The sequence below is a fragment of the Aquarana catesbeiana genome, linkage group LG03, assembly GCF_042186555.1.
Source record: "Aquarana catesbeiana isolate 2022-GZ linkage group LG03, ASM4218655v1, whole genome shotgun sequence".
Lineage (NCBI taxonomy): Eukaryota > Metazoa > Chordata > Amphibia > Anura > Ranidae > Aquarana > Aquarana catesbeiana.
Window position 1 is genome coordinate 648,491,150 of NC_133326.1, and position 14,841 is coordinate 648,505,990.

General features: G+C 42.8%; 1 protein-coding gene across 3 annotated transcripts in view; it reads right to left on the bottom strand.

Annotated features, from left to right (window-relative positions):
• Window positions 1-14,841, bottom strand: part of LOC141133307 (potassium channel subfamily T member 2-like) — a 411,333-nt gene that overhangs the window by 20,573 nt on the left and 375,919 nt on the right. For 2 of the 3 annotated variants that reach the window (XM_073622596.1, XM_073622597.1), the window contains exons 24-27: window positions 12,839-12,950; window positions 12,621-12,722; window positions 9,522-9,605; window positions 263-391 (exon numbers count right to left, since the gene is read on the bottom strand). In XM_073622596.1, coding sequence (XP_073478697.1) covers window positions 263-391; window positions 9,522-9,605; window positions 12,621-12,722; window positions 12,839-12,950 — 427 coding nt within the window. The remainder of the gene's footprint in view (window positions 1-262; window positions 392-9,521; window positions 9,606-12,620; window positions 12,723-12,838; window positions 12,951-14,841) is intronic. The other variant, XM_073622598.1, reaches the window with a different exon arrangement.

The following is a 14,841-nucleotide window of genomic DNA, read 5'->3' on the forward strand; positions in this document are numbered from 1 at the left end:
TCGGTTTCGGCACCAAAAAACCCATTCGGTGCATCCCTAATAAATATTGCATTTGGGTACAGCGTTGCATGACCGTGCAATTGTCATTCAAAGTGTGACAGTGCTAAAAGCTGAAAATTGGCCTGGGCAGCAAGGGGTAAAAGTGCCAGGTAGGCAAGTGGTTAAAGTCATATTCACTGCTTGATAACTATGCTCTTTTACATGCACAACTTAAATTGTAAATGCATATAGGGTTCTGCTGCTGGCAGGGCCCAAAGTATACCTCTGAAACTGGCAGCATGTGGGTTTCAGTCCGAAAGATGCCGATAGGTATGTCCCCGGTAGTGGAGCAGAGCTTCTGATACAGCCGACCGTAGCTACGAATCCAAAGGTCCTCCTCTGTCACCTGCAACTGTGAACAAGCAACACCATATACTGTTACTACAGTAGATTACCCATTTCAACAGCAGAGGGTGCAATATCACAGGCAAGAGGGAATCACAGTGCTCACTACATGCAAAGCTTATCTAGTTTTGTTGAAAAAAAAACAATCCCCACCCCAGTAGTTTTACAAATTGCACTGATCTTAATCAAGATTTTTTGCAGAGCCGTACTTACTTCTGTTCTGAAGATATTGAAATAGGAAGATCCAGTGGACCTGCTGAATTTTTTCCAGTTAGCACAAAGTGGGCAATTGCTCTTTTACTATCATCACCTTTACTCGGCTTGAATAAGAGAGACGCTCGCTACACCCCTGAAACAATACAACTTGCTTTTTTGACCTAAGAGTGTTACATAATTTTGCACTTGATATGTCCCAGATCTAATATGATACATGTTCGTTTTTTATTATTATATAGTATTTATTTATACATGGTGTTCTCCCATATTGTATGATTGTCCACTGACTTGTTCTCTTTAAAGCTCCAGGCAAGGAGATAAACACATGGTTAAAACACATACTGTTTATAGGAAATAGATTAGCGATCCTCAAAGCTGAACTCCAGGTACGATCTTAATTGCATACTGGTCCACCTTGGCACAATATAAATATTCATATGTCATACCTGAAGAACTGATGGAGAAGCAGGCAATCACTGTAGTAGTCAGCACTGCTACAGTGATCACTGTGATCTTCTGGGTCCTGTGCCAAGTGCTTTCCCTTTGCATATTGACTACAGGGGTTCCCTCGTTCAGCACTGCCACTATTCAAAGAATGCCTTGAATTTTTTTAATGAACACTAGATGTTCTCTGATTAGATGACATGGAGACGAGGAGCTTTAACATCACAATCTCCACTTAGTCCAATCAGAGAACACCTTGTATTCAGTAAAAAAAAATACAAGGTGATCTGTGAATGGAGCAAAGCCGAGTGATCATCTTCCTGTGGTCAGTGTGAAGTAGGGCAGCTGCTTGGGGATTACTGTAGTAGCGCTGACTACTACAGTGATTATCAGCTAACACAGCAGTCCCTCAGGTATGATATATGTATAGTTAAATTGGTCCAAGCTGGACCAAAGTACTGTAAATATGCAATTAGGGTCATACCTGGAGCTCAGCTTTAAGTCGGTCTTGTGATCCAGACACCCCTGCCAGATAGCACAGCCAAGTCCCTGTCCTCCACTGCAGCAACATCAGTTTGGCTAGGAATACAATACAGCCTCCTGATTGGGCAATGAAGGAGCATGGGCAGAGTCATCTGCCCTGTTCACTGTCCTCTTTTCTCTGGTCAGCATGTGCTCTGTATATATATATATATATATATATATATATATATATATATATATATATATATATATATATATATATATATATATATATATATATATAAATATATATATATATATATATATCTATATATATATATAGATATATATATATATAAAAATATATATATATATATATATATATATATATAGATATATATATATATATATGTTGTATGCTGTATGCTGTATGTTGAGCTACCCCCCACAGGAGCCGCTGGCAATTGGGCCTATTTTCCCCATTTACAGTACACACAGTCAGGCACATGGCATTTTCTGCATTCTTCCACTGTCTCAATAATCAGTCTGGAGTTTTGATTTTGCGTTTTTATTGGGGAACAAGGAGCTTGGATGGGGATGGGGAGCATGGGATACCCCGAACTGTAGAAACTGAAGAACTTTGAGGACTGGTATGTTTCTGACTGTTCTATACAAGTTGCAAGCCGTATTGCACAACTTAGGCTGCAATGTACTTTATCCTGGTTAGTAGTAGTACAACTCCTTGTTGTCTTGCACAACTCCTGGCTGCACCCAGTACTAACTTGTAGTGTGAATCACTCTACAGTTACTTCTCCGCTAAGCATCTGGATCAAGTACTCACTCAGTCCCAGACAAAAATGAAGACCCCTCACTCCTGTTTTTCTGGCTCTTTATCCAGACACTGTCCCAGTCTCTCTCTCCCTCTGGTAGGGTCCCCAGCTAGGCCTAAGTGGGACCTTGATTCACCACCACCAGATTCATGAGGCTTCTCTCCGTCTCTCGTCTCCTCCAGATGGCTGGACCCTGGAACTCTGCACCCTGCTGCCAGGCCCCATAATATTTATAGACTCCCCAGCCACCTACGGGATCACCTTCTCCAGCGATTGGCTAGGGATCCACAAACATTCAGGCTCCTGGTTCTTCTCTTCCTCCTATTATACTTCTGGAAACATCCAAAAGACAGGGGAAGTGGCAGAATAGCAACCTGTGAGACACTGAACGGCCAAAACAACCAACCACTGCTCCTCTGCTTACAGAATAGATGACTACATTTACCTAGAACCATACTCTAAACTGAGAGGGTGCTACAACTGCAACAAAGTCTGATTGGCACCTACTGTTTTGCCTCCTTCTCCAAGTTTTTCCACCTGTCGGCATCCTCATAGTCAGTAGATGCAGCAGTCTGATTGGCTCCTAGGCCTGCCCCTCCCTCTCCCAGCTTTTCCACCTGTCAGCATGCTCTCTGTCAGTACATGTAGCAGAGACTGACTCCTAGTGCTGTCCCTCCCTTTTCTGTTTTCTCCAAACTGTTAACATACTCATTGTCTGTTCATGCAACAGAATCGGATTGGCTCCTAGTGCTGCCCCTCTCTCTTCCAGTTTCAATAACTGTCAGCATGCTCATTGTCAGTGGGTGCAGCAGTCTAATTGACTCCTAGTGCTGCCTCTTCCTCTCCCGATTTTTCCTCCATGCACACTGTCAGTAAATGCAGCAACATCTCACTCCTAGTGCTGCCCCTCCCGTTACTAGTTTCTCCACTTGTTAGCATGCTCACTGTCAGTAAATGCTGCAGTCTGATTGGCTCGTAGCCCTGCCCCTCTTTTGGGAAGCACAACATGTCTTAAGGTCTTAAGGACATTTCTGGACTGTTCCATGTAGGCTGTCTCTGAAGAAGGGTGATGTGTGCCATTCAGGCACAAAGAGGCATATGTTGGAAGCTAAAATTGTTTTAATATCAGATATTTCTGGACTGTTGAGACCTAGTTATACTGAAGCCATCTGGATACAGCTGAGGGTAGCCTGGAATGCCACAGAGCAAGATTACCCAGTGTGTATAGTAGAAGGATGCATATCAGGTCTTCATCTGTGATAGGATTGACGCATGCCCCCTGGCGGTGGGGTATGGGAATAAGAGCATGAGCTCAGACCTCCTGGTGATGTGAAGATTACAGTGCCTAATTACCTCTCTTTTAACCAGAACATCAAAGGGACCAGATGTGGGCTATGATGCTGACCTGGGTCTAGGGCTCGACAGCAATATAGCAACGCCATCTGCTGGTTGTTATGGAGGACAGCAACACACTTCCTGAAAGTTTACTGCCTTTTTGCTCATTGATGACTACACGGGCGCGTAGGGGGGTGTTTGTGTGGGTTGTGTCTGTGAGTGCTTTAAACGGTGAAGGCCCCCTCTTTCTCCTGGAGTCCAGCCAACATACAGAACCCTGAGGAAGGACTTACGTAATGTATCATCTCTGCTCTTTTGTTTTATATGCTCTGTATTACTATCCTTAGAATTTATGTTAGTGTTCTACTTTCTTTGTAAACAAACAAGACCTTTACTCTTTAAGCATTGTGTTTATTTTTATAGCTAATATTGTTATTATATCATCACCATTAACCACTTCCTGCCCGCCGTATGCAGAAGGACAGCCACAGGGTGGACGTATTATCCTGACTGGGCCTCATATAAGCAGGATAAGCCACTCGTACATGCCCGCGAGGGCATGCAAAGCGGTGATCGGTAGTGCGATGTGTCGCTCTGACACACCGCATCTCTGATCTTGGTAAAGAGCCTGTGACATAGGCTCTTTACATGTGATCAGCTTTGTCCAATCACAGCTGGTCACATCGTAACCAGGAAGTGCCGTTTATTGGCTTTTCCTCTATTCCTGCTGGCAAAGAGCGGGTAGAGGAGAGCTGATCAGCGGCTCTCCTGACAGGGGGGTCTGCGCTGATAATCAGTGCATTGATTATCAGTGCAGACCCATCAAGGATGCCCAGTAGAGCCCACCAGGGATGTCAACCCATGCCCACTAGCGATGCCAACCCGTGCCCACCAGGGATGCAAATCAGTGTCCATCAAGGATGCCAATCAGTGCCCATTAGGGATGCTAATCAGTGCCCACCAGTAATGCCTGTCAGTGCCTTCTCATCATTGCTGCCTATCAATGCCCATCATTGCCCATCAGTGCCCATCAGTGCTATCTATCCTTTCCCATCAGTACCGCCTATCAGTGCCACCTATAGATGCCCATAAGTGTGGCCTATTAGTGCCCATCAGTGCCACCTATGAGTGCCCATCAGTGCCACCTATCAGTGCCCATCATTGCCGCCTTTGAGTGCCCATATGTGCCGCCTATCAGTGCCCATCAGTGCTGCCTATCAGTGCCTCCTATCATTGCCTATCAGTGCTGCATATTAGTGCCTCATCATTAGTGCCCATCAGTGCCACCTCATCAGCGTCGCTGCATCAGTGCTGCCTCATCAGTGCCCGGCAGCCTCACCCAGCGGTGATCAAATACCACCAAAAGAAAGCTCTATTTGTGGGAAAAAAATTATAAAAATGTAATTTGGGTACAGTGATGCATGACCACGCAATTGTCATTCAAAATTTGACAGCGCTGAAAGATGAAAATTGGCCTGGGCAGCAAGGGGGTAAAAGTGCCCTGTATTGAAGTGGTTAATATTATCAGAGCTTTGATAGGCTAGCTAATTATAGGAACAGATGAGATAATACATATTTATAATTAAAATAGGGGGAAGTCAAAACCACCCCCTATTTATTTCACCCTCCCTCTCCTAGTCATATTGTTACTGTACAGGGTTACACTAGTTGCAACTAAAAAAACATTTAATGTTTTGTTTTTAATAAATAAATAACGGCATATTTTTTTAATTTTTTTTATCTACTTCAAATGAATCTGCATCAGGCTTTACATTGACTTCTGGCCTGAGAATCTTGTATCTAATTATAAAGCTCATTTGAATATGTCTAAGTGATGCTTCGTGATTGCTCGTGGGAGAAGAGAAGACAGGATTTGCCCAGGGCTTTGTGTTATCTCCCAGTAATATGTCTCAGTCAGCTGGTGCCATAGACTAAAGAGACTAAGGGGAGAGCACAGAAACAGCCCCCGCTGTACAGAGCCTCTGCCCACCAGTCATGCCAATAAACACAATAATCAAATTAAATAAAAACTGCCAGCCAAATATCCTCCATTCAAGAGTTGAAGTAAGCTTTCTTGCCAAGATGATCGGCTGCGGTGGAATTTTGTAGAGCGCTTATAATCATTTGAACATATATCTGCATAAATTCATCGGAATTCCAATTGATTAAGTGATTGCTTTTAATAGGTCAAATACATTTATAACTGATAGATAATATGTTTCTGATCAATATTTTCAGTTGATTGCAAAATGCAAAACAATACTGTATTGCCCTGTACACACGGTCGGACATTGATCGGACATTCTGACAACAAAATCCTAGGATTTTTTCCGACGGATGTTGGCTCAAACTTGTCTTGCATACACACGGTCATAGAAAGTTGTCGGAAAATCCGATTGTTCTGAACGCGGTGACGTAAAACACGTACGTTGGGACTATAAACGGCGCAGTAGCCAATAGCTTTCGTCTCTTAATTTATTCTGAGCATGCGTGGCACTTTGTGCGTCGGATTTTCGATCGGAATTTCTGATAACGGATTTTGTTGTCGGAAAATTTTATAGCAAGCTCTCAAACTTTGTGTGTCGGAAATTCCGATGGAAAATGTGTGATGGAGCCCACATACGGTCGGAATTTCCGACAACAAGGTCCTGTCACACATTTTCCGTCGGAAAATCCGACCGTGTGTACGGGGCATTAGTGTTGCATCATTCGATAATAGATCACTTGTTTGCGATTTTTAAATCAGTCACCATTATGCTACCTTTGGCCGCCTTTATGTTGTTTTTAATCTACAGTGCCTTGCAAAAGTATACCCCCCTTGGCATTTTTCGTGTTTTGTTGCCTCACAACCTGGAATTAACATGGATTGTTTGAGGATTTGCATCATTTAATTTACAAAACATGCCCACAACTTTGAAGATGTTTTTTTTTTCTTATTGTGACACAAACAACAAATAGGACAAAATAACAAAAAAAGTCAGTGTGAATAACTATTCACCCCCCTAAAGTCAATACTTTGTAGAGCCACCTTTTGTGGCTATCACAGCTCCAAGTTGCTTTGGATAAGTCTCTATGAGATTGCCACATCTTACCACTGGGATTTTTGCCCATTCCTCCTTGCAAAACTGCTCCAACTCCTTCAGGTTGGATGGTTTGCGCTTGTGAACAGCAATCTTTAAGTCTGACCACTGATTTTCTATTGGATTGAGGTCTGGGCTTTGACTAGGCCATTCCAGCACATTTACATTTTTCCCCTTAAACCACTCAAGTGTTGCTTTAGCAGTGTGTTTGGGGTCATTGTCTTGCTGGAAGGTGAACCTCTGTCCTAGCCTCAAATCACACACAGAGTGGTACAGGTTTTGCGCAGGAATATCCCTGTATTTAGCACCATCCATCTTTCCCTCAACCCTGACCAGTTTCCCAGTCCCGACTGCTGAAAAACATCCCCACAGCATGATGTTGCTACCACCATGTTTCACTGTGGGGATGGTGTTCTTTGGGTGATGTGATGTGTTGGGTTTGCGCCAGACATAGCGTTTTCTTTGATGGGCAAAAAGTTCAATTTTAGTCTCATCAGACCAGAGCACCTTCCTCCATACATTTTGGGAGTCTCCCACATGTCTAGGCTGCAGAGCGCTCCATCCCAGCTGTGAACCGCTAAGCGCTGAGTCCTCTCATCTACGCTGTACGGCTGCTGTGCCTGGCGTCCACGAGGAAGCTCTTCGGGTCTACACAGTGAAAAATGTGGCGGGGCCTCGGCTACCTCACGCTCCACAGCGAGGGAAGTTTGGATCCATACGTGGCAGCCACTGCACAAGTGGAGAAGATACTTTTGCCATATATACCCCGATGTGTCCCCATAGTAACTATTTGATCGCCTCTGTTTGCGTTCCCTGAGACCCGCTGCTTCCCCTCCCCCCTCCCACACACAGAAGTATACAGGGGGTAGAGGATGGAAGGTATGTGTCTTGTAACATCATTTTAGAACTGTGTAGATCTCCTGTCACTGAATTGCATTCATTGTTCCATTATAATCTCATGCATATATAAACAGGATACAGGACTGTCTTCATTTACACTGTCCTTAGGATTCGTTTTTTACAGGACTTTTTTCTTTTCAGGTTTCAGTGTCCTTCTATTTCAGCAACCTGCTCTGGCAGGATCCATTTAAGTTTTCTTCCAGATTTGTCCTCAGATTTCTTATAGGGCGTACACACGGTCGGACTTTGTTCGGACATTCCGACAACAAAATCCTAGGATTTTTTCCGACGGATGTTTGTTCAAACCTGTCTTGCATACACACGGTCACACAAAGTTGTCGGAAAATCCAATCGTTCTGAACGCGGTGACGTAAAACACGTACGTCGGGACTATAAACGGGGCAGTGGCCAATAGCTTTCATCTCTTTATTTATTCTGAGCATGCGTGGCACTTTGTCCGTCGGATTTGTGTACACACGATCGGAATTTCCGACAACGGATTTTGTTGTTGGAAAATTTTATCTCCTGCTCTCCAACTTTGTGTGTCGGAAAATCCGATGGAAAATGTCCGATGGAGCCCACACACGGTCGGAATTTCCGACAACACGCTCCGATCGGACATTTTCCATCGGAAAATCCGACCGTGTGTACGGGGCATTAGCGTTGAGTGTACAGTCTGCCCTCTTTTTGTAAGAATCACTCCCATGTTATTTGGTTTATTTCCAGTATTGGGTTAATAGGGTGGTCTTTTACTATGTATTTATGAGGTAATTGGTATGTCTGCTGAGGGTACCAGGTGGTGAAATTGTCACTTTTTTAGTGGCGGAGGTTAGTTCCATTGCTTTCAGTGTGGGTGGAATTTTACTTAATTATTTATATTTATGAAATAAAGATTTCCAGTGTACATTTACAGCCAGTGAGTTCCTCCCTTACTGATCCTGTCCCTTGCCTTCTGGTCCAATTTTTTTGCTTATGCTTTGATCTAGAGGAACATACCTGCTTGTCCCTCATGTTGTAGTTATACAAGCAGGTTTTTTGGCTGTTGCTCCAGGAACGGGTCAAGGGTATGCCCTATATACCAGTGTATGACCCTCCCTGAAACATGTATTGATAGTTGTTACCCTCTCCTTCTCCTCTGTATTTTCTAAAATATTAGATTACATTATTTTTTTTAAAAACGTAATAAAATAACATATAAAAACAAAGACAGACCACACAGCTATTACTATAAAGGTGCAAGAATATATCTTCCATTTTTATTCCATACCTCCAGCACACCCCGGGAGTTCCCAAATGAAGTTGCCCTTCCAAATTTTACATCCAAAATTATTAAGGAAGGCTCAGTTAAAGTACATTATACTTTACTTATTTATGATGTTTCTTTGTATTTTCCTTAAGCGCATTACTGTTAATCTTATTTATCCTGGCTTTTATTTGAGATTATATAGACTGAGAGCCAAAGTAATCATTGTTTGTAAAGAAAGCATACCTGGGTCTATGTGTGTTGGGGAAATGAAAAGATTATGGTTCACAAGAAACCATCTTGCAATATTTAGCCACTGCCTGGCATGAAGGAAGAATCGGTCTAAAATCTGTGTATATATAGCCCAAACCTCTATTACTTTATTTTCCTGTCTGTGTCTTGCCGGGGAGGTGTCGTGGTCAGGTATCCACAAACTGTTTGCGATATTGTATATATTCACCTGAGCTGCTTACACAGATAAAAGTTGGTCACCATGGAGTTAAAAAAAAAAAGTTTTTTTATTTTTAATTCGTTAAGCTTGAATGTCTAAGGTGCTACAATCCCGGGAAGCAGGTGTATAATTGTTATAACATTAGAAGATTGGAGCAGATCAGAAAATAAACTTACAGCGCACAGGAATCCAGAACCCGGCATGGAATCCAGACCCAGTAACAGACGGGTGATGGAGATCATGTAATCCTTAACAAAGGACTGTGCCATACAGGGGAGAGAGGGAATGAGAGCAGGGTTATAGGAGGAAACTACAGGAAAATGCACAGGGTTACAGAAAGGGGGGTTACAGGGAAGAAATAGGGAGACAATTGGGTTGATTAACTAAAAGCAAATAGGCTCTGACTTATACAAATTAATATTACCTGAGCTTAATGAATGTGATGAAATTTCACAAAAAATGCCCAATCACGATTAAGGAGAGTAAAAAAAAAATCTGCATTTTTGCCTGCATGTGGTTGGATGTTGGAAGTCAACAAAGCTTCACCTCAAGCTAAGCTAAGAGAAATTTCCCTTGAAAAGTGAACAACCTATTTGTCTTTATTAAATCAATCTCACTGTATTATAGCTACCATTGGGGGGGTATAGCAGGGTCCTTAGAGAAGACACAGCAAAGTAGGCAATCCATTGTTTGTGCACCACGAGACATACACACTTACTTGCCTCTAGGTTCATACTGCAGGGAGGACATACATAACAATATGCTAGAAATAAGATGGCAATGGTGGTGGAGATATGTGATGTAATGGAAATTGAGATATTTGGTAGTAATAATAACGAAGGAGATATGTGGTGGTAATGAGAAAGACAAGGGAGTGGAGATATCTAAAGGTAATGAGAGTGGAGATATGTGATAGGAATGGGAGTAGAGATATGAAATTGTAATGAGAGTGGACCTGTGTGTTCTGCGTAGCTGGTGTTAGTATGAATTGGAATGGCAAGGGTTCTGCACAAGTGGAGAAATAAGATGGTAATGCGAGTGGAGATATGTCATGGTAATGAGAGTGGAGAAATGTCATGGTAATGGGATTAGAGATATGTGTTAGCAATGGAAAGGAGATATGTGGTGGTAAGGAGGGTGGGGATTTGTGCTGGTAATGGGAGTGGAGATATGTGATGGCAAAGGGAGTGGAGATACAGGATGGTCATAGGGTTAGAGGTATGTGGTAGTAATGGTGGAGAGGATATGTGCTGGTATTATGAGTGGAGATATGTGGTGGTAACAGGGGTTGAGATATGTGGTGGTAATTAGGGAGGAAATCTGTGTTGTATTGGGGGTGAGTATATGTGGTGGTAATGGGGGAAGAGATATGTGATGGTAATACAAGTGTAGATACTGTATGTGGATGTAATGGGGAAGGGGGCAGGGATATGTGTCATGTTAATGGGGGTGGAGAAAGCTAAGGGATACTGCACATTGGGATATAGCACATCGATCTTTATTCACACAAGAGGAGGTAGTTTACATATGGAGGATGGATGAAACATTCTGTATTTTTCTGTTGCTAGTAATATGAGACTTGTTGCTAGCACTATTCAGAGGAAACAGAATGTAAGATCATGATTTTTCATACATTCATCATATTTTTTCGTTCAACCAGCAAGTTGAAAGAAAAAAAAAGATGAGATTTCTCCAACCACACATTCGATGTGGATGGGGAATCCTCCCGCTGTGCTAATGTGTTCTGAAAGCAGGGAGCCTTCCCCACCGTCAGAATACAATGATCAGTGCTGTCAGCTATAGCTGGTGGCACGGATTTTTCAGGAGAAACCTGACAGGCCAGTTGTGGGGAAGTCGATTAGTAGAACCGGCCAAATTTCAATCCATGTATGGCTGGCTTTAATCTTGGGAGGTGCAGACTTTCTCCAAACAAGAGGGAAGTCTATTAGATCAGGGGTCTCCACACTTTCTTAACAAAGGACAAGTTTATTATCCTTGAGACTTTAGGGAGGCCGGACTGTGGCCAGCGGGACTGGATATTTTTCTGGCATCAGAGTAAATATTGTCACATTTGGTATTAGGGGGAGGAATAGTGCCCTATTGTTGGTATCACTAAGAGGACTAGTGCCCCATCCTTGGTGTCAGTGGGAGAAATGGTGCCTCATTGTTGATGTCAGTTGGCAGAATAGTGTCCCATATCAATAGGAGAAATATGCCCCAACGGCCAGATAAATGCAAGAAAAGGGCCACAGTTTGGCAACCATTGTATTAGATTGTAAGCTCTCATAAGCACAGCCCTCCTATCCCTCAAGTATTGAATTATATTGTAACTGTACTGCCCCCATTATATTGTAAAGCACTAAACAAACTGTTGGCTCTATCTCAGAGTTGGATCACCCACAAAGCTACCTAGGATATCCAGGAATCCTAGCAGGAGTGTTCCTGCAGTAAACCTAGAAGATAGTCAAAACTGTGCACCTGCCCATCATTTTTGGAAGGGAGGACTTGTAGGTAGTTGGTGTCTGATAGGGAGGGGCCATAACATAGACAAGACAAATGGGGCAAATTTTTTGTGCCTAGTGCAAACCATGTCAATGTCCATCAGAGGGTTGGAGGAAACCAAAGTTTCTACTGTGCATAAGGCTCCATTTTGTCTTAACTTGTCTCTGAACTTTCTGCACACCGAGGAGAGAGTTTTGGCGCCCAACCAGGAAGATGTTGCAGCTTCCTAAGGGCTTGATCCCACAGGTAGCCAGGGGCCAATAAAAGCAGGTGGTTTAAACCTTGGATTTACCTTCCCTCCGCAATGCCCACATACAGAAGGGTGTATAGCTACTGAGAGCTGTAGACATGCTATGTATGTATCAAAAATTAAACCAGATGTCACATTCCGTGAGAGGTACCACCACCGAGCACAACCCATTTAATCCTATGGGGCCTTGCCACATCCACCCTGCAATTGCGTGCAACACACATGGTTGTGGCATGGTGGTTCAGCCTTTTTTTGGGTTTAAAACAGACGGTGAGGAGGCAACATAATGCCTCCTCATCGCTGTCATAATGCCTCCTCATTAGCCCAAATAGCTTATCTGAAATCTAGGGGGCCCTAAGATTTTAGGCTACAAGGAATCCTGTAATTTTTTGACAGTCATGTTTTACAGAAAGTTTGGCACAGAGTAGCAATAATCAAAGAGATATGTTATGTGGAGCAATTAATGTAATTGTAAGATAAGTATCTGTGGAGTAACAGGAAAAGTCAGTGATCATCAGGGTACCTGGTATAGGAGTGTATCCAGCATGCTGACGCTGAAGACCTTTCCAGCAGCAAACGGCAGTCTGAACATGAAGACCAGATTAGATCCCCGCTCACGCTCCCTCTGCGAGAGGATAGAGCTTTGAGGGAGTGATTAGGAAGAGGAGCAGAAGACACAGGAAGGAGACAGACATCAAAGAGACAGTCAGAGATGAGGAAAGAGAGAGTCAAAGCATGTACCTTCTCCAACTTAGACAGCACCACTGAGTATTTATCTTTGGCCTTGAACTGCATGAACCTCATATTTGCTGGATGTGTCAATTCTGTAATGATGTTTAATCCTGGAAAAAGCCTGAAAAAAGACAGATAAAAACCGTATACTGAATTTACTGTACAGAGAGGAAATATTACTAATACAGCATATTCCCCCTTACGTTAATTTCCTGTAGAATGGATGGACTATTGATACTGTCCTTATTTACCTATTTATTTTTTAGCTGTAAAGGTTGTAGTGTATCTTAGAAGCATGGAAGTGTGCATAAAATGAAACCTATGAAGGTGTAGAAATGAAGGTATATCTAAACCCGAAAACAAAAATGTAATGTATTGCAGCTTATCAGTCCTTAGATATGGCGGTTGCATTATTTTTTTCAGGCTTATTTCTTTTACTTTCACCTGATAATTCTGTGAGTAACACACTTCCCCTCTTACTCACTCCATTGTTTCTTTGGAAGGAGCTATTGTTGCCACCCAGGCTGCTCTCCTAATTCTGATTTAAAATATGTGTTACTCTATGCATCTCCATTACGTGAGGGTGTAGTAGTCTACAGAAGTAAGATAACACTGTTTGTGCTTTCATTTTAGCTCACAAAGACACTACACTTCTGGCAAGACTACATGGCGTATTCTGTACTCACAGAAGGTGTTCTAAAAAGTGTCTAAAAAATGGCATCTAATGCAGCCAATGACTGTTAAGCAACACGATTTAAAATGTTGCTCTTGGGTTTAGTTATCCTTTTAAAATGTATCTGCAGCCAAGTATTTTTTTTTTTAAGAGAAGTACAAGGTATGGGCAAAGTTTTTTTTTGGTTATACTTGTGGGTAATAGGAGATTACTTAATTTTGTTCTCCTGTGACCCAGAGTCAGCTGATAGCATGCTATTGCCTACTATAAGCCAACATGACAGAGCTGCTCCAGGTTCTGGAAGGATTCCAACAATATTTTCAGGATCCACCCAGCTGCTTGATTGACAGTTGGCTCTGCCTCTCATCCCAGCGCTGAGAGCTGGACCCAGCTGCATCCGCCCCCTCCCCTGCCTGTTGCTCCAGTGAGTGCTGGAGGGGCAGAGCAAAAACTGAACCACCAGTGGTCATGTGATTTCTCAGTTCTCTGGCTTAGAGCCAACATGGGACAGATACAGCATAGAGGTGAGTATGGATGTTTGTTTTTATTACAAAAACATACTTCTTTAATTTAAAATATACAATAGGGAAGGGTTTAATCATTTTTCCGGGTTTTCTCGTTGTGTCCCATTGGGGAAATTTCCCGTTACTTTACATTCCAAAGACACAAAATAAATTAAGAGGAAAACTCTCTAAACGTAAGGGGAAATCACCTCTTAGATTGTTAGCACTGGAACAAGTGTTCCCAATTGGATGATTTCCCGGAGAAGGATTCTGGCACTTTTATAGGCTTTAAAGAAGAGGAAGACATGCGTCAATCTGTAAGTGATGGCTTTCCAACCCCAAGACCCTTGGGAGTTGTACGTGGCTGGGAGGAGGAAATTCCAGATGCTGTCATCCTGAGTGACCCTGAGGAGTCTGCTTCTCAAGCCTCAGCAAATTTGAGGTGCGTGGGCAAACTCATGCTTCAAAGCCTGCAAAAGGACCCAAGAATACTGTACGTGGCATAAAGGAGAAGGATGATTACTGGTTGGCAACCAGTATATAAGGGGAAGGTCTCAGAACTTACCCCGTCCCCACAGAGAGTGAAGAAGATAAAATCTCTTGAGGACATATTAAAGAGGATTTTATTTAACGTTTTTCCTGACACCAGTAGGTTGCAGTGTCGTAGAAAACGTCATTTTGAGTCTTCTGTTGGTCAAGAGAGGAGTGTTGAAGAAGGCGTCCGCCTAAGCGAGGCATTTTAGTCCTCGTCACCAAGGGCTGTCAGCTTCCACATCCCATCGGCAGCGTCTGCATCACATGGTGGATGATTACCTTGGGGTCAAAACAGAGATGGA